The sequence below is a fragment of the Lathamus discolor genome, chromosome 5, assembly GCF_037157495.1.
Source record: "Lathamus discolor isolate bLatDis1 chromosome 5, bLatDis1.hap1, whole genome shotgun sequence".
NCBI lineage: Eukaryota > Metazoa > Chordata > Aves > Psittaciformes > Psittacidae > Lathamus > Lathamus discolor.
The window spans coordinates 118,504,932-118,530,437 of record NC_088888.1 but is presented as its reverse complement, the minus strand read 5'-3'; the positions used below and the strand labels follow the sequence as shown (position 1 = coordinate 118,530,437).

Genomic DNA, 25,506 nt, shown 5'->3' with positions numbered 1-25,506 from the left:
GTCCTTTCTATCTGAACTCAGTGGCCACTACCCTAATGCACTCCAGCAGGGTATCTGGCCCTCTGGATGTTTGATGAAGAATAAAGACCAGTTCTACCTCTGTAGTGTTGAAAGTGGGAGTTATTCTTGAAAGAGAAATGCTGTTATTGGATCAACCCTAAAAGTAGTGGTGAAAGCTATTCTGTTATTATGCAATTTTCTTTTCTTTCTGTTGTGAATAGGGGTGGGAAAAAAATGCACAAAGATTGACCCTATGCCCATGTAAACAGTGTATCTGTGAAAACCATACTTGATGAAAAGAAAATTATGTCCTAAGAAAATAGATGTGATGTACCCTAACAAAAAAGGCTTGAGGGATCTCTAGCTAGCTATGCTTGGGGGTTGGTTGGTTGTTTTTCACAAGAATGAAGGAAAGCAGCTGAATATACTGTAAATCTGTGGATAGTCTCTTAAGGGCAAATCATTCACCAAAGAGGTCTCTCTTGCTGGATTCTCCTAATTTGAGATGTGTCCCTGCCCATGGTAGGGAAGATTGGTATTTGATGATCTTTAAGGTCCTTTCCAAACCAAACCATTCTATGATTCCATAATGTTTAAGAACTCTTTTCCCTCCCGAGTTAAGGATCTGATTTCAGAGGGTTTTAGTGTCAAAGACAGAATTTTCATTAGAATAAATTTCTCCCCAGTGTACATAGGAGAAATATCAGCTGGACATAACTGTTCCTCAGAGCTGTATCTACTGACTACGGCTCTTTGGTCCTTAGGAACTCCCTTTCTTTGCCATCTGTTTATCTGTCAGGTCTTCAGAGAGTACTCTGTCACTTCAGTCCAACTCTACTGTCCCATCAAAATGGCTACATGTGTGCACAGCCTCAAAATGCAGGAATGTGAAAGAAGATAGAATTCATTTCCTGTGGTAGGGAAAGGCTAAAGACCATCCCTCTCTGCTGTCACAGTCTCCTCGTGATGTCTCCATGCAGTGATGTTCTCCTGAAGGATGAGTAGTTATCTCCATTTCTAACACATCAGGTAATGCCCTGTTACCCTTAAAAACGGTTGAAGCTGGAGCAAAGCTTTCCTAATGAAACTCAAAATCATGTAAAACTGCCTACTTAAGGATGTCTAATAAAATCCTGCAGTTCAGACTAGTGCTGCTGTATGTGCAAGCTGGGGCTAAACATTCATGCGTTTAGCGTGAATGCAGGGCAATTTACTGCAGCAGGCAGAAACCAGGCAGTGCTTGGTGAGGCCACATCGTGCTGCTGCTGGAAATGACTCACCTCAATAATTTAACATTGGAGATTTTACGTGGACATAAATTGTAGAAACTGAATGTAGTTCTAAGGGAGCTGAACACATCAGAATCAAAACCAGGACAGGTTACTAATCCACAGAAGCAAATATTATCCATTTCCATACTGCTCTGGTTGAAATCAAGTGTTACAGCATTGTTTCCAAGCCTCGAGGATCATTTTTTTCTTTTCTCTTGTTTATAGCAGTCTGTATTTTAAGTCAACCTCTTTTGCGGACCCCCTTCTTTCATAAGGTACCATGGAAATTCCAGAGAGATAGAAGTGAACAAATGTTTCATTATTTGAGGAGGAGGAAGGAGGTGACTCCTTTCTTCCAGCCTCCCCACGAAAATATAGGCCAGTTAACCTGATGTCAGTTCTGAGACTGCAAGAAAATCAGGTGAACAAAAGAGTCAACATCTACTTACAGAGATGGTGACATAAATTACACCAGTCAGTACGGTTTTGATACAAAAAGTGACAGTAAAAAACAGTTTTAAAATGTCACTACCCAAAATGTAGCAGATATAAAATGAGTAAACTGATATAAGAGAAGGCTATCAGCAGAGTACTTTTATCAAGGTTCTGCAGTGATTTGTTCTTGCCCCAGGCTATTCATTATTGTTATCAAGGATTTGAAAGAAAAAACAAATAAATTAGCTGCTGGAAGAGTTGCAGATATGCCAAAGTGGTAAATATACAAGACAGGTCAAGTCTGCGAGGCAAACTGCACCACTTGGTAAACTCAACTCCTCTGAACATGTGTTTTAAACCAGCAAAATGCAAGGTCATACATTTGAAAACAAAGATTACAGATGACAGTTTACGTCCTGGAAGCAGTGCCTGAAAGCCTTGGCCCACATACAGGCTGTGGGCTTTGTCAACACGTACATGGGGACAGACTAAATCCGATCCAAGCCATTCTGAAATCTGTTTGTGTTAAATCTATTTAGTGGGTCATTCTCGTTAGCCGGACCAAAGCTTGTCTGCCTGGGGCAATTTTTCCCTATTTTCCCACTAGTTGGAAAATGGCAGAATATACCCGATTTTGAACTTGAAACCTCATTGGTTCTCTCTCTGAAATGCATTATCATCCGCGGTGAATATCCTGTGCTTGTGAACATTGCCAGTTATCACACCAACCACCTGACAAGTTTTAGTGCAGCTCTGCCAATTATAAGTGAAGAAATAAGGCCCTCTGGAAATCAGAGAATTCAAAACATTGCTAAAGATCTGTTGGACAAATGGTGATGTTGAATTGGAAACATCACTCTGAAGCTCATAAACCCTTCATAATGTTCTTCCTTTTACTTAAGAAAGAGTTTGTCAGGTATTCTAACGGTAAGAAATGCCAGGAGTAAGGTTACCGGTGCTAAAGTAGTGCTTCTTGTGAGTGGGGATTAAGGTAGCTTCTCATTGCATGACTGCTATTGATTTTTCTATAGGTCCCTTACCTTACTGATTTGCCATTTGAATTATTTCTAATGCAGGCTCCTAAGTTCTATGTGACTTCTGAAAATGCAACATGAGCTGTATATCACTGGAATGCTTAGAAAATATGATCCTGTGGAGTCATTACCAAGCAGGTAAGCTGCCAAAACTGAGCATCAGCCAGCCCCACATGTGGGGCTGTACCACAGATAGGGAGCCAAAAGGGATTTCCTTACCCTCTTGGACTTCCCACCCTCCTCCATATAACACCAGGGAGGTATTTCAAAGCCTGAGTAGACTGAAGTGGGGAGAGAAAGGACCAGCAGTGATGGTGAGTGGAGCTTCTTGGTTGTGCCATATAGGAATAGGCCACACTACAATGATGGGTGGTCTTCAGTCCATAAGCAGAGAGCTCAGCAGGAGCAGCCTGGCTGCTGACAGTTCCCATTAACCACAGGAGAAGCTGCAACACTGACATGGTGACTACCAGGCTGTTTCTATGCAGATGCTCACTCACGGCCTGTAGGCACAATCTTTGGTACAAATATTGGGAAAATATATTGTTATGCTTTAGAAAGAGGTAGCACACACACACACACTTGCCCATGTTCATCTGCCCAGGAACCCTCCAAGACCATATAATCTGGACATTCATCCGGTAGATGGTGAAGTGGTCACTTCCCCCCTCATCCAGGGCTGCAGTCTTTACAGTATTCATTGGAAGTGGTGTATTTTCCTCTTCGGAAAAGGCTTGTGGCTGGTGACTTACACCATTTGCCAGACCACCTTGGTTGAAGATTCATGCCTTCCCAACACTGGTAAATAGCATCCCCTTTCTGAACTTTTTGGTGAAGCTGAATTCCCTCTGTAATCCTAATGCTCCATTTCCCTGCTGTACCCTTCCTTGCTTTCCCTGAGCTACACAGCTTGTCCTTCCTGCTGGCCTGATTAGCAGAAGCTACATCAAGCCTAAATCACAGCACAGTGTTTTTACTCAAAGAACCTCAAAGATCAATCAAACCTCCCACAGCTCCTATGTACGGCAGCAAAGTAAAACCTGAGGTACAAGCTGGCCGAGCAGTATTACTTTAAAAGCTCAGCAGCAAAGCACTGTGCTTGTATTTTGTGATGGTGACACAGCTTTTCTTTCTTTTTTTTTTTTTTTTTTATTTTTTCCTTTTTTACTGTGTTTTGGACTATTTGGATTAACTGCAGTGTTAGGTATTCTCTCAGAAGGTGGCACATCACAGAGCCTAACTGCTCTTCCCCATTCCTTGTTCTTCCAATTGCAACTTCCTAGACCTGACCTATCCTCTTCTAAGCAGTGTCCTAGCACAAGAAGTGATTTAGGGGTTTTTAATCAAAATGCCTCAAGGTGCTCATTTTCCCAAGCAAGTGGATTTAGCTTTCTTAGGAAGTATGGCTGTGAAAGCCCTCCCAGTGCAGGCTGCTTTTCTTTGACTGCCTTCCAAGCTGCTTTGCACTGCTACAACTCTTGTGTTGCAAAAGCAGGAAGGCTCCTGGATTTCCTGTCTTTACCAGATGAACATCACTTAGCATCCAGCCAGAAGACGTGGTCAAGATGAAAACAATATTGAATTTTGGAGGTCTCATTTATTTAAGAGAGTAAGATGCCTTTCTTTTCAAAGTGCTTCTCTTTAGCTTTCATTTCCTGTGCACAGAGTAGCTTTGTCTTGAGTACAATAATTAAGTTGTTGACCTTCCTTAGAGGTCAAACATAGCTTCCCTTTAGAGAAAGATAAAAACAAGCAATAATAGATACTTTGACTGGTCTAAGATACTTGGTCTGCCTATCTGTGGTGTGATTTTGCCTGGATATTTTCCCCAAGATAATTCAGGATGACAAACTGCTGATCCATTTATTCTGGTGGGCACGCAGTATTTACTGAAGCTGTCTTTTCCCCATTCCTTATAAGAAAAAAATTATTCCATTGTAACTACATCAAAGAGCATGAGGTAGGATGCGTACGCTCTAATGAAAATGTTCCCTGTGATTTCAACATGGCATTTTACTCTTTTAAATGATTTTTTCCCCTAATCTTCTGAGAAGTTTTTTCTTCAAGATCAAAGATAATAATGGAGAAGCCCAAACATCTTCATGCATTATACAAACCAAATCTCCATTCTTTTTATACTGCTCTTCTTTTTGTATGTAAACATTTTAACCCTCCTCCTTTTGAAATGACTCATTTATACCTTTTATATTCATTTAATTCTTGTTTACTTGTTTTTAATATGACTTCCAATTGATATTAGAGTTCCTAATAGATTGATGTTATGTTCCACATAGCATATAGATGATATCAGCAATACAATTCCCGGTAGCTGTGCCTGTGTGAGTAAGCAAGGCACTTGGATCACCTGATAAGGCTCAATAAGTATTAGCAGTGAGTTTGACTTCTTTCATATAGAAATTTGAGATCTTGTCCATGACATGGAAGTTGTGGAGTGGTGCATTATCCTTTACAAACTGGGCAAGAAACAGAATTCCCCATAGGTGAAAGAAATCCATTAATGCCCATGATTTGGGGCTTTATTGCTGATTTGTGCAAATGGCAATAGATCTTTGGATTGTACAGCGTGCAGGAAGAAGGAAAAGCAAATACAGGCTCTCCAGCCCACATTCTGGAACAGGCTGGGCCAGCCTTAATACTTCTGAATTATTAAACCTTCTGTTCTAAACCCTCAGATTCCCTATACTCTTCTTATTCTTTCCAGAAACCTTCATCAGGCTTTTAGAGTTCCTTTTCTGGTGCAAACAGCAAAAGTAAGTCTGAAATTGAAGTATGTATATAGCCATATAAAAGCCCAAATGTACATGTACTCCTGGAGGCAAGAGAACTAACTCACATCACAGCTGAGACTGAGATTCACCCCACCTCTTGCTGTTGTGGCACTTCATAGCTATTAATACAGGAGCAATCATCTCCTCATTCAGCAAAACCCTTAAATTCATCCTACTGTCCCATCATGGTGAACTAAATACGCCTTAATGAAAGGGGGGCTGAGTGGAAAAGTCAGGCCTAAGCAAAGCATCTCTTTTGTTCAGAAGCAAAAGAGCAATGCTGGTATCTAATTTTGGACCCCTGGGAAATGCCTTGATACTGAAGTGGTCAGCACCACGTAAAAGCTTAGCGAGAGGCTGGCATTCTCCACTGCCAGCAGTCGTTAAGACTTGTGTGGGCACCCCTCAAAACCCCTAAGTAGAAGCTACAGTTCCAGTTCTTTCAGCCCTTTTAGGGCTTTGTAGGTAAATGTGATCCAGCAGCAGCAAAAGGCGGTTCTGGTTTTAATAAAGATTAAAAAATATTTTTGAATGACCCTCCTTGTTCCTTACTATTATACGGTATTAAAATATAAGAGCACAGCCAAGGAGAATAGAAAACAAAGGGAAAAAGCCTTTTAAAAAAATTCCACAATTTTATATCCTTTCCCTACTAACCCACCACAGAATTCAAGGGTGGGGGATTGGAGGGCTGAAAGAATCTTCATATGGTGCCAAAAATTCCCCACAGATCTCTCTGGTCCCTCAGCATTTGGCTATTTAAAGCAAACACATTGTGTTTTAAATGCTAGTTTAGATCCATTTTCCATATGAGGAGGTGGGATGCAATTAATTAGCTGTTCTTTTGATTCTTAAGTATCAGATGTACATTTCAGAAGGGCATGGACTTTTGACAGAGACTAGAAAAAGGAAATAAAATACAAGCTGCGCCACTTAAGTCTTCTGGGTATGGATCAGCAGGGGATTATCATGTGTATTTTATTGCTACCAATGGTGATTGAGTCACATGAGTGTTAATACAAACCTAGGGAAAAAAAAATCTGGATGAAATCACAGTAACAGAGTTTCAAGTGTTTATTTTAGTCATAATTGCACTGTTTTTACATAATGCCTTTGATCTGTAGGTTGAAAAGGGGCAAAGCCAGTAGTCCGCAGTAGAAATAACCAAAGATAAACTTCTCTGCAGAGTTTAAGAAAATCAAGTCCATAGTCAGAGATACACACATGGACATGTACAGCAGGGAGGTGAAACTCAGACCCCAGCATGCCAAAAAATACAACTCATTGCCATTTCAGCTAATGAAGTCCCTTTTCTGGATTTCATTGGGTCTGAGTTTATTTTAACCTTTATGTGGACCATCTACTAGAGGAAATCCAGTGTAACAAAGAAGTCATGCAAAATGAGGGGAAAAACCTTTACACCTCCCATCCAGGACTGCAAAAATAGATAATACAGCTCACAGACTGGAAGGGCTAGCTAAGTTCTCCAGGTCTTTCATCAGCACAGAAGTTCAATTGTCCTTGTTCCATGGCCCTGTTGGCCACGGATGGTCCTGCAGACCCTTCAGAGGGTCCCCTCCAGACTGAGAGCCAAATTCACCATCACAACAGCAACTTGGTGCCTATGTCAACATAACAAAATGACCAAAGTGCTTCTGTCTCCCAGAAGCAGCAAAGTCCTGCCTGTTTGCTGTCCTACCAGGATTGAATTTGCTCATTAACCTGCAGACACAGGCAGCTGCAGCACCCAGGTAACTGGCCTGTGACCTCTTGGATCAGGGAATGATCCAGAATAAACATACCTCATAGCCTCATTTATCTCTTATATTCTTTTCCCCCTTTTTCACCCTTAAAGCTAAGGAGCATCTCCTAACTGAAATGATTGTGGATTGAGGACATGATACTGTTTAATTGCACAAGTCCTTTGTCATCTTTATCTCTAGCCAGAGAAGAGAGGAGGTTTGTAGAGTAACTGTAAGAGGAACTTACTGCCTTTTTGTAAGATCTGCTGATGTAGTTGGGAAGGCAGACTAGGCTCCTTTTGCACAAGTCCTTTCTCAGGTCCCTCTTCTATCAGAAAGCCAAACATATTTAGCGCATCCTGTGGGTCCCTTGCTTTATATTTGGTGACAATGTATGAGCATTATTACATCTGCTCTTTTCTTTACTTTATTCCTTCTGTAGTTATCCAAAAGGATTCCTGGAGGGTTTCATGCAGGTTCACTCTCCCAAAGCCCTTTCTAACCAAGCAGAGGAAAAGGCAGGTTCCTTTGTGGTGCATTTCAGCGTCAGAGCCTACCACAGCTGCACCGAAATGCTCTTGTGAATAATACCCTCTCTCACTCAGGTCCAGGGGGGAATCCTCCCATCGCTCTACCATCCCATGCAGTGTTGGTGTATGAATGCACATTATTCCAAAAGTGAATCCCACTTTAACACCAAACGTTTCAAAAGCAAAGCTATAAAATTCTTAACTCAGTTATTAACTTTAAATGAATTGTTTAGGTTGTTTCCTTCCACACACCCTACCCCCATTAACTTATTCTTGAGGGGAATGTATTTCTGGAGCCATGTGCTTCTCACATGGTTGAGGCTAAAAATAGCTTTAGAAACTCATTCCAGCTAAAACTTAATTTAAAATCCAATTTGCCAGCCTAACACAGACTGTAACCAGTCTCTTTGCCTGGTTTCTGTATTTGTAATGATAGCCTTGACCAGTCTTTTGAGTGCTGATTATTCCTGGATTTCCTAGACCTCTATTTAATAATATATATATATATATATATTCACACACACATTCCTGAGCCTAAGGAAACCTCCAAGTTAGACACAAAATTCATTTTCTCTGTACGGCCTGGACTTCCACTTGAGCAACAGGCAAACTTGCATTCTCTTATAAATGCACATCTACACTGTGCAGACAGGCAGAATCAGCCCAGGTTTCTTGTCTGGTTTAGTGATTGGGGTTTTTGAGAGAGAGAGGCTTATCAAGTATATTTGCAAGTATATTGTCCAAGTACTGAACTATTTTTCCCAGGTTCTTTTTGTCAATGATGGGCAAATCAGACGCTTCAAAATGTCTGAACCACCACGGGTCAAATCCTTCTTCCATTTAACTCAGTATGAGTTTTGTCACTCATTTTAAAGCCAAGACTGTAGAACATAATAGACAATTATGCAATCACTGGATGAAAGGGATGTTTTCTCCTTGCCCTAGATAATTAAGTCCAATGCAGAACCTTTCTATTCCCATCACTAGCTGGTTTCTTTAATTGGTCTTGAGATGACTGTGTCCTGAGCTCCAAGGGTTGAAATCCTTTGGAAAGGAGATTTTCGGCTTGTAGCTTATGAATCTGTAGAGCAGCAATAGGCAGATAAGGAAAGCATTGTCAGCAGGCTCAGGAACTGCATATGGATCCATACATCTGCTGAAAAAAATGCAGCAGTCCACATTAAGGACTAGGGAAAACCACTGATTTTGCTAATGTTACACTACCTGTGGAGGAGATTTTGATCTCATAGAAATGCTTAGATTTGTGGAAAAATTCTTGATTCTTCTGGTTTCGCTGCTTTTCTCTCTGAATCCCGCTATGCATTTCTACAGTGCTAGGCACTATTTAGTTATCCTTTTTGCTTTCAGATGTGATGTCATTTAATGATGCTGCATTCTCTCTGTCCAATATATGCAAGAGATCATTTTCCTTTGTGTAAACCACCCACTATTTTGACTGGGCATTTGCATGTCCACTTGTATGTCTGCTCCCTTCCTTCGTTTTGGTCCTTCTAGGTCCCCTCTCACATGGAAAAGTTCACTTGACCTTGTTTGTCATGTGTAATTTTTCATCTATTGGTTTCTAATTTTGGCATAAAGTTATCACTTAAAACACAAACTGAAACAACAGCAAGAGTATACCTTCAGCATTATTTTCTCCCCATCCTTCACAGCTTATTCTTCTATGCACTTCTCCCCAGGCAACAGTTGATCACCCACACAGGTTAGTGGGGTTCCCTTAGCACCAAGTAATGCATGGGAGTATTTCTGCAACATTATTTCTGCTACATTTGTCTACTTGGACTTTCTTCATTGTTACACTGTCTATTCGGAATGGAGTTTGGTCCTATTTCCCTTCAGCTTTGTTTAGCTTTATCAGTTTTGTGTTATCTGCCAAATTTAGCACATCACTTCCCAGTTTTTATATATATTATCTACACATACACATATATATTTGTGTAGATAATGTACATGTGTGTGTGTGTTATTCTACTCTTTTTATTTTTACAGTTTAAATAATTTCCAGACAATGGTAGAGTTTTTCCTTTTCAACCATGATCCTTCAGTTCATTTAATAATCTCTAGAAAGTCTTTCTACAAGGCAACTAAGCTTCCTCTGTGATTCTGCTAAAACAGTCAAAGAATGCCAGCAGACTGGAGAGGTATCATATCTCTTTCCATGTTATGCTTGCAAGTCCTCTATTTCTTTAATGATCATATCAACTATTTTACTTGGTACTGATCTCTACAATAAGTAAGTGCCATTACAGATATAAGCCCCGCATTACATGAACCAGAACTGTTTGTAGTCTAACTGCTTCCAAGAAGGTTGCCATGTGTTTTCTAGAGTCAGAATTAAAGCTACCATATTTAACTCATTTGAATAGATATTGCAGCTTTGATGATCACAAGAAGGAGACAGAAGAGAGCAACTTAAACGTTTACACATTCATTTTCCCTCAAGATGCCAAAAGCTGTCTGCTTTAACTTGGTTTATCAGGCAGTTGTACAACATAGGTGAGTTTGGGATTCCTGGGGCAGGGTTCAGGCTCAGCACCCTTCACCATTGCTAACGTTTTTGTCATCAAATGCACCAACAATCAGCAGCTTTTAGTTTTACACACATCCAATTGATCCCTTCAGATCTACTATCTCAAAATGTATTATTAGCCAGGAATGACCATGTCTTCCAGTACTTCTATGCAGAGATCTTCTGTTTCAGTTAGGGGGTATGATTTTTCTGTTTTAATCACAGAATCACAGAATCACAGAATCCCAAGGGTTGGAAGGGACCTCAAAAGATCATCTAGTCCAACCCCCCCGCAAGAGCAGGGTAACCTACAGTACATCACACAAGAACTTGTCCAGGCGGGACAATTAAAACTGATAAATTAGTAAACCCCCTAATGAAGGCTGAGGTTACCAGCAAAAGGTGTTTTATACTTGTATAGATTAGTCCTGCAGATAGAAACACACTTTATGTTTGCATCGTCTCTACCTGCAGAGAGGGGGCAGTTGCACCACAGTATTTAAGGGTATCAGTTTCAACCTAGGAGTTAAACGGATAACAAAGCTCCTGTGTCCTTTAAGGAGCCATCGAGAGTTAAAAGGACAGAAATCAGATTTAAAGCATTCCAGTAAACGCATGCTAAAAACTAGCATTTAACACAAAATTATTCGTTAATGGAATTCTAACATTGTTGGAAGGGGCACGGTACTCACTACAAAAGGCAGGAAATTCAGAGTTAGCCCTGCCCTGTGCACCATCACCTTCTTTGCCTGGGTGCGTTGGAACCGGTGCTCTGTTACACACAATATATTGCGGTCTGGGTTGCTCATAGTTGGTCTACATGGTCCAGTTTCTCCTCTGAAGGTAGTAGCATCCAAACTATGGGTACCCTGTAGCAGCGAATGCCACTGGGAGCAAGACTCCCAAATGCAGCTGTTAAGCCTATTTGAGGCAGGTTTACCAGCACTGCTGGCTGAAAGTACTCAGAGTTAAGGAGCTGGGAGTTAAAATCTGCAGCTACTGAGGCTGCTCTTCTGCTTTGGAGCCTCTTTGACTTCATTATTTCCTCTATATATGTCAGCATTAGAAAAACAAGCTTGAAAACCATCCCACTAATTTAATACACTCAAGCTTGAAGTTTGAAGACTTTAAGAAGAAAAGAAGTGATTCTGAGATTAATCATAAGAGCTGAACAGCAGGTAACAGCCCAGGCTCTAACTACCCCAACCTCCTCAGTGATTAAATACACAGGCAAAAACTTCTGCGCACACCAAACTCAGTGCAGCTCCAGGGGATTAAAGGCAGGTATCCAAGGACAGAATCTGGCTTGCTGTTTGGCAGGGACAGGGATTTGGAAACCCCATCCACCACCACATCCATGAAAAGAAAAAAATCAAAGGCCAGCAAGCAGTAGACAAAGTTCTGTTCTCTTTGGAACAAAGAGCTGCCAAAATGCTCATGTCAGGCTTTTTCTCTTCTTCTTTTCCTTTGGGCAGGCAGGGCTGGGCTGCAGCCGAGCTGCTCACGGCCTCACCCAGGGAGCGCAGCTGCTGGGTCAAGACAGAGAGAGCAAAGACAAGCACGTGTTTAGGTTTCCTTCAGGTGTATTGATGATTTGGAGCTATTGCTCCACTATCTACCACGTATGTCCTTTAATGGAACGACTGGCAATGAGGGAGTGATTTCTGTGTTGTGTTTTTTCCTCATTGGTTTGAATTTCTAAAAAGCATCATTTCAGCAATTTTTCCCTGTTCTCACACACACAGAGCAATTGATTTAGACAGGAAGAAATTGCTTTCGACAGGAAGAATTTCCTAAATTGAGTTAGACTTGAATCAAATAAATAAAAACCTGTTTTTAAAAGGCACAGTGGTGCTTTGCATTCTTATAAAAAAGAAGAATTCTTCTATTCCCACTTGTTTCTCAGTAAACTTTCATCGGTCTGTTTAAAGTTCTGCAAGTGTGAATATTCATATTTCAAACATCTGGCTTGCAAATCGAGCATTTCAGAAGTACTATATCCTCACTTACTACAGAACTGTCAGTAAAGCTTCAGTAACAACCAACTCATTTTCCTCACCAAGGGCCAGTTCTGCCTTACTCGCACAAATAGGCCTTTTTTTCCTTCCATTGACTGCAATGGGAGCAGAATCCATCCTGACATAGTGGCCCCCTGGTTTAATCCATGACAAGAGACAAACAAATAGACCCTTTGAAATGAGTTTCATCTTTTGTGTCCCATTTGTTGTCTGAAGCAGGTGTCAATTGGATCTTTTCCTGTCTGTCTGTGGTTGAAAAGCAACATGTTGTAGTTAAACCCACTTGTAAATTGTAGCATTTTACAGACTAACTCCCCCAGGGATCTACTAAAAAGCTACTTGAGGTTAAGAAGTCAAAAAAGGGTTAATTTTCTCCCCCCCCCCCTTCTGTTTCAAGTTGTTTCTTGTTTTAAAAACCTCTCTACCCTCTCCATATACAGTAAAAAGACACTTCATACACAAGGGGCTGATCCTGCCTGCACTGAGGTTCATTTATTTGTAAATCATTGAAAAGAATTTCTTTTTATAGCGGGCCCAGCCACAAATTCCCTATTTTCTTGAGCCAATAATCTTATCAACCACCTGCTTGGTGGATCTAGTGCCAGAAACAGCCTCCGAGTTCTGAACCTTGCGAAGAGGTGACTCTGGAACAAAAACTGGCTGGCTGGAATGCCCTGCCATTGGATCAGACTGGTGGACTATCCAGAGAAAAAACTACCAGCAGCTCCAATAGCAACAATAAGCCACGTTTGAAGAGAATTACATTGTGTATAAGAAAATGCACTGGAAATATATAAACTGTTATGTGATATAACTGCATAAAATGATCATTTATAGCCAGCGCAATGGAAAGATGAAGTCTGAGCTCCATCAGATGGGGCTGTCTTGTTATTCAGTGGTGCTCGCCCCTTTTTTGTGCCAGTCTTTCTAAAGCCTCCCATGAGGATTTGTGTACTCACTGCACAAGGATGTTAGCAATAAATAGAGGAGAAAATTCCTTGTTTCACAGGAAATAACTGCCTTGGGCAGCAAGGTGGAGCTCCAGGTACTGCATTTTCCGTGCTGTTTTGTTTCACACTTGCTGCTGTCTTCAGGGTACTGGAGGGGTGAGAATCTCCTACAGGCAGGTCAGCTGCCCTGAATAAACACATACTTTGATCTGCAGTGATTTCCTCAGCCGTGTGCACCAAAGTGTTGCACATTCAAACTGTTCTCCCTCACTCCCTCTCTCTTTCAAGTGCTGAGCACTGCTGTAAACCCACCATGGCCATGTAAAGAGGAGCCTCCAGCCAGCCCAGCCCTGTATCCCTGGCCAACCACAGCGCTTTGCCCAGAACCTCTGCCTCTGGCAGGACCAGGAGGGATGTTCATGGGATCTCCCAGAACCTGATGGGTGACTGTGCTCTCTCCCCCCTCTTCACTAGCACGCACCAGGCAGCAGGTCTGCTGCAGAGCCTTGTCAGCTGCCTTTCTGCAGCTTATCTCTATGCTTTGACCATCTCATCCGGATCAACTGAGACTTTCACCATCCCACCATGGAGAGTAGGTGAAGCTGTTGCTATCCAAAGAGCACTTGGGAGCACCAGCAATCTGCACATTTGTTTGCCAGACAGTACACTGAAGCTTGGTAGCAGAGAACATTTTTCTTAGAAATAAGCGCTTTAGATAAGAGGCCCCAGCTTCTCTGTTTTCTTTCTCCATTGCTTTATTTTACATAGAATCATCCTCCTTTAAAAGCACATTTCAAATTATTCCTGTCCTCCACTAGCTAGGACATCCCCCAGTGAGCCTATCACTATTTGGTGTTATGGTCATCATTGTAGTATCAAAAACACAGGCACCACTATGTCGAAAGGTGCACTAAGGGAGGACATTGAACCAGCCTGCGCTTCAACAGTGGTGGGAGGAGCATCTAACCCAACTGCCCACCCTTAGTCTGACAGAAATCAATTTGAGACCTCAGCAACTTGATAAAAAACAGTAAGAGAAGGGACACATGCCCTAGTTTAAAGGATTTCTTCACCTGCAGTAATAACTATGAGCCAACCCTTGTTGTTTCCTTACAGCATGCCAAATGGCTGTGTAACAAACCTGCCTTCGCTGAGCGCGTTGTCACAATCCCTACAGAAGAGAGATTTATTTTCTATAAGAGCTTTTTTCTCCTGCATCTCAGCAAACATTTCTGCTTGAAAAGGTTGTTGCAGATCATTCGGACATCTCTGAACCTGTCATCAAGCTCAGGTTTGGGGTACCAAAGGGCCTCAGAGAAGAGGTGAATGGCAGGGAAAAAACCTGCCCTCATTCTCAATGTTTCTGCCACCTTTGTTGAACATTAATGACAGGACTGGGGATTATTCCACTTGCTATGGTACATGGTGTGGAGTATTTATCTGGAAACATTAGCTGCAGATTCTGTTATGGAAAAGAAGAGGATATTTGTCACTAATATGATTTAGCTCCTAAAGCACTGGTTCCAAACTGAGCTGAGAAACCTCAGCGTAAATTCAACACACTTGTATTGCAAGCAGTAGAATATGCAGGTTTCAAAACCAAACGTTTCATTGATGTGGCATAATTTGGACTCGACAGAGCACTGCACAAAGATATTAGGGAATCCAGACCGTCAGCTATCTAGTAGAGGAACTGATTTAGTATGAACAATAATATAAACCCCTTGAAGCCTCTACCCAGGGGCCATAACAAGACTAGGGAGACCCTTACTAGGGAGACTCCTTAGCAGGAGTTTGAGTGGTCTTGCACAGATTGTGCTCCAGCTGTACTAAATCACCTAAGTGAAGCCAGGGGACACTTAGCACCTGAAGCCGTCAAGGAATGAGCTATGGTATCTTTACCTTCTCTGTGGGAATGAAAGCCTCCCTGCAATGGAGACAGCTCAACTCTTCTTTTAGAAGGCAGTCAGCCCTTCATTTCACCCACCATCACAGCATTTGGTCTGCAGTCCTCCTTCCCCTTCCCTGCTGCAGAACTGTCCTTCAGCCACTCAGCTGGCTTTCTGATTATGCTTTGGTTTTTAGTTAAGTTCCTGACCTCCACAGGCACAAAGTAGTCTTGGAAAAAAGCCAGTTGCAAGCCAGCAATGTGATATTTTCCCTGGGGAAGTGAAGGGTTGGAAACCATAGGTGTGGGAGGTGTGAAATGCTCTGTTTATTGCTTTATTTATCAGAAAGGCCGCTCATCTGCTACTGAACATAGGGCAAGACTCAATAGAAGTGATCAGCCAAATCAAGCCTCAGCCACACAACCCCTTAAGATGATTTACACCAAGCTGGGCCAAGACCACCTCCTCGCTCTGCCCTTAGTTCCCACCAGAAGTGTTTGTGTAAAGCTCCTTCTCTGCAGTACCCATTGCCATGCAGCCACAGAGGGGTAAGTACACACGAGGTGAGCTGCCACATTATTCATTATTATATGTAATAATTCAAATTTAATGATAAATTTGGCTGAGCCAATTTAATGGATGAGCCAATTTAATGGTTCACTGCTTCCAAAACACAGGGCTGCCTCCCTGCTCCGGGCCAGTGAGCCAGCTCTGCCACATGGCTGGCTCCACCGCCTGGAAGAACAACAGGAAAGCATTCACCTGAGCTGATGTGCTGTGATTTGCTGAACCAAGATAATTCAGTCTTCTGAGCCTTTACTCCATTTCATACGTCATAGAATCACAGAATGGTTTGGCTTGGAAAGGACCTTAAGGTCCAACCCGCCTGGTTGGAACCAGCAATTCGTAGCACTCATCTCAGCTAAACCAACCTGGGCACCTCTGCAGCGATACACAACTGTGTTCAGAGGAAAGGGGGTTGCTGGTTTCACTCTGTTTCTGTGAAGAGGCAGAAAAGGCCCCATGGCAAGCTCTTAGGAGAGTCAGCAGAATTTAGGCTCTTTGGGCCCTTCTGAGAAACACTGCTCGGTGCGCTTATTCCCACAGTCCCGTACTGCCACATCTTGGCAAATGCTTCAGTGCGGTTGCACATCATCAGTACAAAAATGTGCAGGATATTGAAAAGTGAAAATGTGGCAGAGTGTAAAATAAACAGGATTCGGTATTAAAAAACAAATAGCAGGCAGGAAACTGGGCTGTTTTCTCCATTTCCATATCCCATCATTCAGACTGCACGTTACACGTTTCCGCTTCTGCTGCGAGTTTTAATGAAGCGGCCGCTGAATTTCCAGTCTGTCGCACGAGGTGCTGCAGAACTCAGAAATCCTGACCCAGCCGTTACACCAAGCTGGTGGTAAAACATGTAGATGGGAAGGAAAGCACCGGCCTAGGAGAAGTAGGGAAATAGAGAACTCTAAACTGATCAGTTCTTTTAAAAAGAGGGTGGTTACTATTCATGTTGTGATTTATTGAGATAAAGGACCCATAGATCACAGAAAGACTTAGGCTGCCTGCAGGAGAAGGTTATCCTTTATTTCCTTTCCTGTTTTTTTAAGAGAAGACCCTTGTGTGTGCATTTGCAGCTTATAGCTAAGAGGTTGGAGCTAGGAGCTAATCAGCCATTCTGTCTCCTATCTGCTGATCTGCTGGTGCTGGGGGAAGGGGAATGTGGGCAAACAGGCATTAATTCCACCGGCAGGCGACGGGAAGGTATTCCTTGATAAGCAGCATCCAAGAGGATGAACCATAAAGCAAAGCCCCTGTGAGGAAGCAAGGGAAGACGCAGAGAAAGCTTTAGCCATCTGTCTCAACCCAGCCTTGCTCAATGCTCGCCAGAGCAGAGGTCACCACCAACAATAATAACCCTCAAGAAGCCAGACGTATGCTTTCCATTCACCAATAATCTACAAAGCGTCTTAGGGTGAAATGCTGGCTCCTCTGAAGTCAATGGGAGCTTTGCCAACGACTTCAGTGGAGCCAGGTTTTCATCCCAGATAATTTTAAAGCAACCCGCAGGCTTAAAGATAAAACAGCATCCTGGGAGCGGGCGCAGGCAGGAGCGAGCTGAGGAGGGCAGATGGGGCTCTACCAGCTACACTCCTCTGACAAGCTATCAGTCTTGTCAGAGACAATGCCTCTGCAGTCCTGGAGCAGTACCAGGATTGACAGTACAGTGGACAAGCAGGTAAGTGCCAGTACCTTTGAACTGCTGGGGCAAATGGGGTCTAAGACCCAAGTGAGCTATGATGCTCTGACATAAACCCACCTCTATGTGCTCCTCACTTCTGAGATAAAGCATATAAAATGACTTATGTTGTGATATATCATACAGCATTTTTTTCTCCCTCTTCCTTATCCATCAGTGCTCACACTGGCCTTGAAGGGTGTCACCTAATGGCACTCATCCAAAAGGAGGGTTTTTTCACAGTTGACCAGGTACAATCAATGACTATTCATTTCAGTCACTGGGACCACCCAGCCTCTGCAAGTGCTGTGTTCAGTTAGACAGTATTTTGTTTTCAGGACTCATAACACCAAGTGTAGGTGCCTGCACAGTGATATAGTGAGGTTGACCATATACAGCTCAGTAGACAGCATATGGGATGCTTAGTCACAATGGCCATGGCAGGAGATAGGCACATAACTAGCAGTGTCAGTGAGGACATTTCAAATTCAGCCCCAGACACAGTTCCTTGGCCTGAAACACTGAAGGGCCATGGTGGTCATGGACAGCTCTTGTGCATGTTTGCTGACAGTCTGGTGTAAGGGAGCCCTTCATCCGACAGTGCTGTAACTGAAGCCAACAGATCCTTGAAACACCTCCCCAAGAGAGTCCTCATCACAGGGTGGGGACAGCAGCAACCCCCTTGTGAAGGCATGCAGTGAGGAACATAGGATCTGTGGGGCTTGAGAGAGGGAGAACATCAGATGTTGAGCTACAGCAGCTTACTGACTCCTCACATCAGCCGAGCTACACTACCTGACCATGCTGCATCACAAATGCTGTGGAAAGTGTGTGAATTTAACCCTCTTCTGAAGAGCTTGGGCTCAACATATTTCCTCTGGCACTGGTGAGGGGCTGGGAATGCCTTTATCACTGAAGGCAAGAGGAATAGGAGGTAAAAGCTGAGGTGTGAGCTGTGAAACTTCACAGGAAAGGAGCTATGAAAGGAGCTCACCTCGCTTACCGCAGCACCACCATCAGACCCACTTACTGATTTACCACATCCCTGGAGCAACATCCCCCTTAGCTTACCCATGGATATTCTCCCCCAGGCAAACCCTCACTTCACTTTCCAGGGACTAGACAGCAGCTGCTAGAGCAAGCTTTCCCTCTGCTTTTAAGTCCGTCTTCCCCACAGGTTGCTCTTCAGTCATCTGGACTCATCGATGAAGTCATCTGATTTAACAGCGTTTGTGTGGATTCCAGTTGGCATCTACAGCTCACAGTGCGCTCCCTGCTCCCCAGCTGCCTGCCCGCAGCCACGCAGGCATCCCAGTACCCAAGTGCCGCTTCTATGCCAATGTTTTCAAGTGGGAAGAGGCCTTGGTTTCTTGCTGCCACCCGCTCACTCCCGATAGTAGCATTGCTCCGTCCCTCACTGTCTTTCCATGGCACTTTAATGCACAAAACTGAATGTCCCACAAGGAAACGCGCACCAGTACAGGCCCATCTCATCTGGATTAAAGATGTCTCTTGGTTCAGTCTCTTTCATAAGGCGAGGGAGAACTTACATTACCCAGAGCTCGGTGGCAGATCCATGTGTGTGTTTTTCACCAGGCTGTCACTCGGACTGTTTCACATTACGAGCCTTCAGTCTCGCTCTGGCTGTCGATTTGTGCTATTAAGCTCTGAAATACAGAACTCACGTGCCAAGTTTCCACTTTTCCTCAACAGCCGGGATCCACTGACAGCCACCAGCCTGGGTCAGACACTGGCAGACGCTGGGGGACAGTTCTGCTGCCTCTTCGCTGCCCATCCATCTCCCTCTTTAACCGCCCCATTCAGTCCCGCTGCCGCTGGGTGCAGGGCCTGGGCTGAGCAATGACAGCTGAAGCACGTCAGTGTTTTTATCTTCTCAATATTTTGATTAGCCCAAGGAATGTTTGGGTTAAATAAAACTCCACCACATTTTTTAAAGCCCACGTGACAGTCCCACAGGCTGTGATGGCTTCATGTGATATTGAATAGCTCTGTGTGATTTGCTGCCTAACCAAGAGCAGCGGTGTGGGATCGGGTATTTATCAATGAGTTATAAATGGTTATAAACCTGGTGGAGGGGTTGTACCTTCCTGTAGCGCGCGCAGGGCAGCCCCTACCCTGCACAATCATCTGTGCCCATCGCTCCTACTGCAGTGCTTACACAACATGTTTGTGGATGAAAACTCCTTAAATCCAAAGGGTTTGGGGTTGTGGCTTTTGGTTACATCTTGAGCGATACTCCAGTGCAATTATTTTAGCCATGCTCCTGCCTGATGGTTAATCACTGACGGTGGTTATCGCTGGAAGGAAACCTGACTGGAAGGGTACGAGACATCATTCCGAGCCGTTTGTGACCACAGCCTTCAGGCACAACAAGACCTGCAAGAAACCTCCCGTGAGCTCTAATTCTGCTCACGTCCCAACTCTTCCAGCTTCCCGGGTCAGGCACACTGCAGGCAGAGGATCCCACGATGTGGCTTGGGACCTGCTGGCACCGCATGCTGGAAGCACATCTCACCCTTACATCACAGGAACCCTGCTGAGGACATCGGCCTTAGACTGAACATGTTCTGGATAGGGAACACTTCTTTTTCACCAATTGCCCACTCAGACGTTTTGATGTCCCAGCTGTCACACACTTGCACTGGCCCTGAGCATTCATATCCTCACTTTTACACATAACATTCCCAATTGTGGAAGAACAGCAACAATTCCAAAACTCCCATTTTCTGTTAGGTGACTTTATTTATGTTTCAAGTTCATTTATTTGAGCTATGTCCTTGTTACACTGAGCTGCATCTTCAGCCACCGAAAAAAGGTTTGCCTCCATCAGACTGAATGCAAAGACACTGATTTACAGCAAGCGATAATCCAACCCTCATTTTCACATCTTTTCAAATTCACGTTCGTTTTCAATTTGGGGGCCTCCCACCCGAGAGAGGAAGGGTTTTCCCACTGCACTTATGCAGTCAGCAACCAAGAGGAAGGGAAACAACGGTGAGGAGCATGAACCCGCAGCAGCCCAAGTCCTCCTGTGCCAAGAATGCACAGACCAGCCGGAGGGGACAGGACACTTCAGCACAGCTCCATCCCTGGGGAGCAGTGGTGGAAGGCACTGTGCAAGGTGCAGCCGTGAAGCGGGACGGGTGCGGGTGCCTCAGCAGCGTGCCCTGGCTGGCTGCACTGGGTAACCAGGGCTTGCGGAGGGGCAGGTCGGCACAAGGAGGAGGGGAGCGGGAGAGGGGGGAAACTAGGCTGCAGTAGGAGCTGCAGAGAGGAAGGGGAAGGGGGGAAGGACAGCAGGGCAGGGAGGCAGGGCAGTATAAAAGCACCCGACACGCACCTCTCCCGACGTAAGTGCGAGAAGGAGAGAAAGCGGGGTCTGCAAGCAGCAGCAGCAGGAGAGCCAGTCGCTTGCAAACACGCACGCACGGTGGCAGGAGAGAGCGCGGAGCTGCCCCTGCCAGCCCTAGGGCCACTGGAGGGAAGAGAGAGGAGAGATGGAGCCAGGTATCCAGCTCCGAGGGAGGGCAGGCAGCTGAAGCTTTTCGCAGCTCCTCTCCCTCCGTCCTCACCCATTTTCTACGGCCGAGCCGGGGGGTAGAGAGGAGGAGGAGGAAGGGGAGCAGGGGGGAAGCAGCGCTCTGCCCCCCTGGAGCCGCAGCCGCCCCGTCGAGAGCCGGGAGCGGGCAGGGGGTCGCGGCGCGGCCCCGCTCCCACACACCCCGAACGCGAGGGGACGGTCCGGAGCCCGGCGGGGCAGGGCAGGGAGACGCCTCGACGGGCGCCCTGAGGGGGGGCCGCGGGGCGGGCGAGGACACGGCAGAGGGTAGAAGCTGGTCCAGGGGCCACCCCCATCCCCTTGCGAGGAGGGAGGCGATAGCCCCAAGCTCTCTCCTCCCCTCGGAGCGTCCCGGCTTCCCCGCCATGTGAGAGTCGTCCCCAGCTCCCCCCCCCCCCCCCCCGCCTCTCCCTCCCTCCTCCCTCTCACTCGCACACACGCTCCCGGCGGCTCCCCCCCGTCCTCACAGCGTCTCCCCGCCGGCAGCCGAGCCCCGCTGCTCTCCGCCGGCCCGCTGCTCCCCGAGGCTGCGGGGGCTCGGCTCGCTCCTTCCCTCCGACGGTGACTCTGGGTTGCAGGGCTGCCCGCAGAGACGCCGCCGGCCCGCGGCCCCGTCGCGGCTACCTGCCGCCCCCCGCCGCAGCCGGGCAGCGCCGCGATATTCGCCGCCGCCACCGCGGCGTCCCTCCCCGACGTGGCTCCGCCGTGGTGTGGCGGCCCCCGCTGCTGCTGCTGCTGCTGCCGCCGCTGCCCCGCGCCCGCCGCCCGCCCCGCCGACGCCGAGAGCGGCGCGGCCTCCGCCGCCCGTCCTGCGGCTGCCGCGGCCGGCGCTGGGGCTGCGGCTGGGGCCGGGGCCGCTCCGGCGGCCGCGGCGGCCCCGGCGGCGGCGGCCGCCGCGGCTCCTCCTCCTCCTCCGCCTCCTCCACGGCCGCCGCCGCCGCGGGGCCCTAAAGCCGCCCGGCTCAAGAGGATGGTGCGGCTGGCGGCCGAGCTGCTGCTGCTGCTGGGGCTCCTGCTGCTCACCCTGCACATCACCGTGCTGCGCGGCGGCGGCGACCCGCACGGGCCCCCGGGCGCCGGCAACCACAGCCAGCGGCAGGTGAGTGCCGACAGCCGCGCCGCGCCCCCCCGGGCGGAACGGGGCAGGACGGGGGTGATGGAGCCGGCACCTGCCAAGGGCTCCCCCGAGCCCCAGGCTCCCGCAGGCGCTGGCCCGTCCGAGGGCTTGCCTCGTGTGTCACCTCGGGGAGCTTTCATCCCCTCCTCCAGGAACTGAGGTGGGAAAAGGCAGCGCCGCTCCAGCGCCACGTCCTGCCGCCGCGTTGGAGGTGTGAGGGCGGCTCCCAGGCGTGTCGCTGGGGCATCGCAGGCCGGTCGCGGTGAGTGGCGGACATCTCATCTTGGGAACGTGAATGAGGGCAGGCCGGGCTGTGTCAGGCACGGCATTCCCCACCCTTGGGAGGATGCGGTATTCCCGAAGGCGAGAGGGGACCAAATAGGTGTGTGGTGCGAAATACCGAACAAAATGCATGGCTTTCCTTGGGAAGCATCAGGAGACAGCAGATGCTCAATAGCCATGAACTGTAGGGTGATAGGTGCTTGTAGCCATGAATGACAGGGCTTGTGACCCAGCCAGTCTGATCCCATTGAATTATGTCCAGCAGAGGTAAAGGGGTTTTTTGTTAGTTCCCTTCTATCTGCAGGTGGTTCTTTTTTATTCAGTGTCATATGTTGCCATTCATTTCAAATGTTTGGAGACAGTGTTAAAAGCTGTAGAGTCACCAAAATTCCCAGGCAAAGCTTGCAAATCTCTGGTCAGTTGCGTGGGCCCTGACCAACTTTTTTTTCCCTGTATCCAATTTAAAGAAAACTTAACAGACAAATCAGGCAAAGAACTGACAGAAAATGTATAATAATTATCACCGTAAATTAATGTAAACCCCTTTATCATCTCAGAAAGAACCAGAGTACCAGCAGAGCACATTTCTATAGAGCATGAGGGAAAATGAGGAGAATGCGGGCGGAAATGATCACCTTGTTTGCATGGGACCTGCTGCTGGTGGTCCACAAAGTGAAACCACTGGCAACAGCATGGAACCCGGATCTGTCAGCTCAACATCCCAGTCAGTCACAGTGGAATCGGGTCCTCTGAACTCAGAAAACCTCCTGTTGAAAATGTCCATGCTCACTGCAGGAGGTTGGACTAGGTGACCTTTGAAAGTCCCTTGCAACCCAGACTGTTCCATGATTCTGTTAACTTGGTGGGAGTCCTGCTTGGAAGTGCTCCACCGTATGCTTTGGGTAAGGCCCCACGATGCTCTTTCTCTTTGAGCTGGGGTTTTATCATCGGCTTGACATTCCAGGATGTTTTTTTTAATATCTTCAAGATTTCTGGTAATAGTGTTTTATAAATGATGCTTTCTTTCCTCATGGGCGCTTGAAATGCCTTTTAAAATGATGTTCCTTGGAAAAGTAAATTTGGAGAGGTTTTTTATGAGGTGTTTGCTATCATTAGAATAACCCTGAATTTGCCTTTTCTTGACAGGCTTGTAACATAATGAGGGAAACATCTGGGCAAGTGGGAACTCTGGGTGATGCCATTTCCCCGAGGAGCTCTTTCTAGAGCGCTATTGTAAGGTTAGGGTGAAGCAAGAGGAAAATCGTCTTCAGATAATTATCCTCTAGTATCATCATTGCAGTTGGCAGCCCCGTGAAAATCTGTTGATTGTTGACTTCAAGGCTTTTTCCTGTCTGTTTATTCTCTTTATGGATAACTTAATAAACCTCTGTGCCTTTAAGCATCCTGATAGCTTTAGCAGTTCCTATTTTCATCGTGTTTGGCCATTTGTAGAATTGAAATTGTTATATACCAACTGAATTGATTCTGCAGTTATGTATTTGAGAGAGTGTGTCTGTACAAGATGTTACGGGAGGAAATTACATTGATTAGAGCAATCCGTTAAACAGATGGAAGTCTATCAGTTTTGGGGGGTTATAGCTTTAATGGACTCTGTTGCTAGTTGGAAAATGCTGTAACCTGCGTTAGAAAATTGTACTCTGACAGGCAGATGCTTCCATTCGGAGCATCACAACACAGCTGGATGGCAAGTTTGCACTGGGATCTTCGGATTTTGGCATTTCTTTGGCTATTATTGTGGCACATGCAAAATCGTAGTGCAGTGCATTCCCAGGTGAAGAATCCATGTGGAAAGCAAACCAGCACAAACCCAACCTTGTTGGTGTGAGCAAATAGAAATCTCTCAGGTTGCTATCACTTATACATTGTTTTCTCTGTCTTGGTATGTCTATGGAGAGAAAAGGCTGTGAGAAGTGATTAGTTCAGTGTTTCACTGGATGAATTTCATTTAACAAAGTGCGTTACACACGTTGTGGCAAATCTGCAGCAACAGTTCATGGATGTATTTTGACAAGGCAAATTTGTATGAAAACAAACTGGCTATTAGCAAGCAGAGGGTGTGGTATTTTACAGCTGAGGTGGCCTGTTTGCACTAACCGAGTGGTCAGAATTTGGTTCTGTGTGTCTGAAAGAACCTCAATTGTTAGTCTTAACTTGGAAGAAAAAAAGGCAAACCCCAAAAAACATCCCCAGCCCCCCAAAATTACACATCCTTGAGCCGCAGCGGGTTCAGGAGGAATCATCAGTGATCTTAAAATACTGTTGGAGATTTAAACAGTAAAGTAGAGGCTTGTTTGTATTCGAAGTCTGATTCATTAACGGAGGAAAAGCTTCTCTTTCTGCCATCCCTTCAAATGAAGAAAGGATTCTGGAGGATAGGTTTTGATTTCTTTTGGCCTTTCAGTTACGTTAACCCCTGCAATTGATTAGGCTGATAAATGAAAGAATCCAGAAAAAACTTCCATCCTAGATTAAGCAAGTTATTTCTTCTTCCCTTCTGGTGCCTTTCCCCATGCTGTTTGAGCCTCTGGAGTTCCCAGATGTCTGGGACCGTGTTGTGCCTCTGTAACTGGCTGTAATGGTGCAGCAGCGAGGAGAAAATCCTGAGGGACTCTTCTGATCCTCACTGGGATGGGTGAGATAGAGGGACAGGCTTCCTTGGTTCACCGCTGCAGAAACAGGCGCTGGACTTCTGCATTGCTGCAGTTTCATGCTGCTGTTAGAACTGATTTGTGGTAGCGTAAACTAATGCAAAATGGGAAATCCAGATTGGGGTTGTAAAACATCTCGTAGTTTTGAGTTGTGAGAGGGAGTCAGCTTTTTGTTTCTCAATCTGATTTCATTCCCTCCTTCCATCTCCACCAAAGAAAAAAAGGGAGAATTGGGGAAGGGGGAGATTTCGTGGTTGTTTTTATTTTTTCTGGTGAGATCCCTATTAAGTCTAATTGAATTAGCGTGCAGAAATCATTGTGGAGTATATTTATGAAATAAATCAGTGCGAACTTCTGCTTCTGAATAAAAGCAAATGAAGCTATAGTAAGAGATGGGAAGATGCTGCTTGGGTATGATTTTATCT

At 45.6% G+C, this 25,506-nt stretch overlaps 1 protein-coding gene across 1 annotated transcript in view; it reads left to right on the top strand.

The window, feature by feature from the left end:
• Positions 1–21,977: 21,977 nt before the first annotated feature.
• ISM1 (isthmin 1) overlaps positions 21,978–25,506 on the top strand; it is a 39,147-nt gene continuing 35,618 nt past the window's right edge. Inside the window, exon 1 of the mRNA XM_065679263.1 lies at positions 21,978–22,112. Within this exon, the coding sequence (XP_065535335.1) occupies positions 21,984–22,112 (129 nt within the window). The 5' untranslated portion in view covers positions 21,978–21,983. The remainder of the gene's footprint in view (positions 22,113–25,506) is intronic.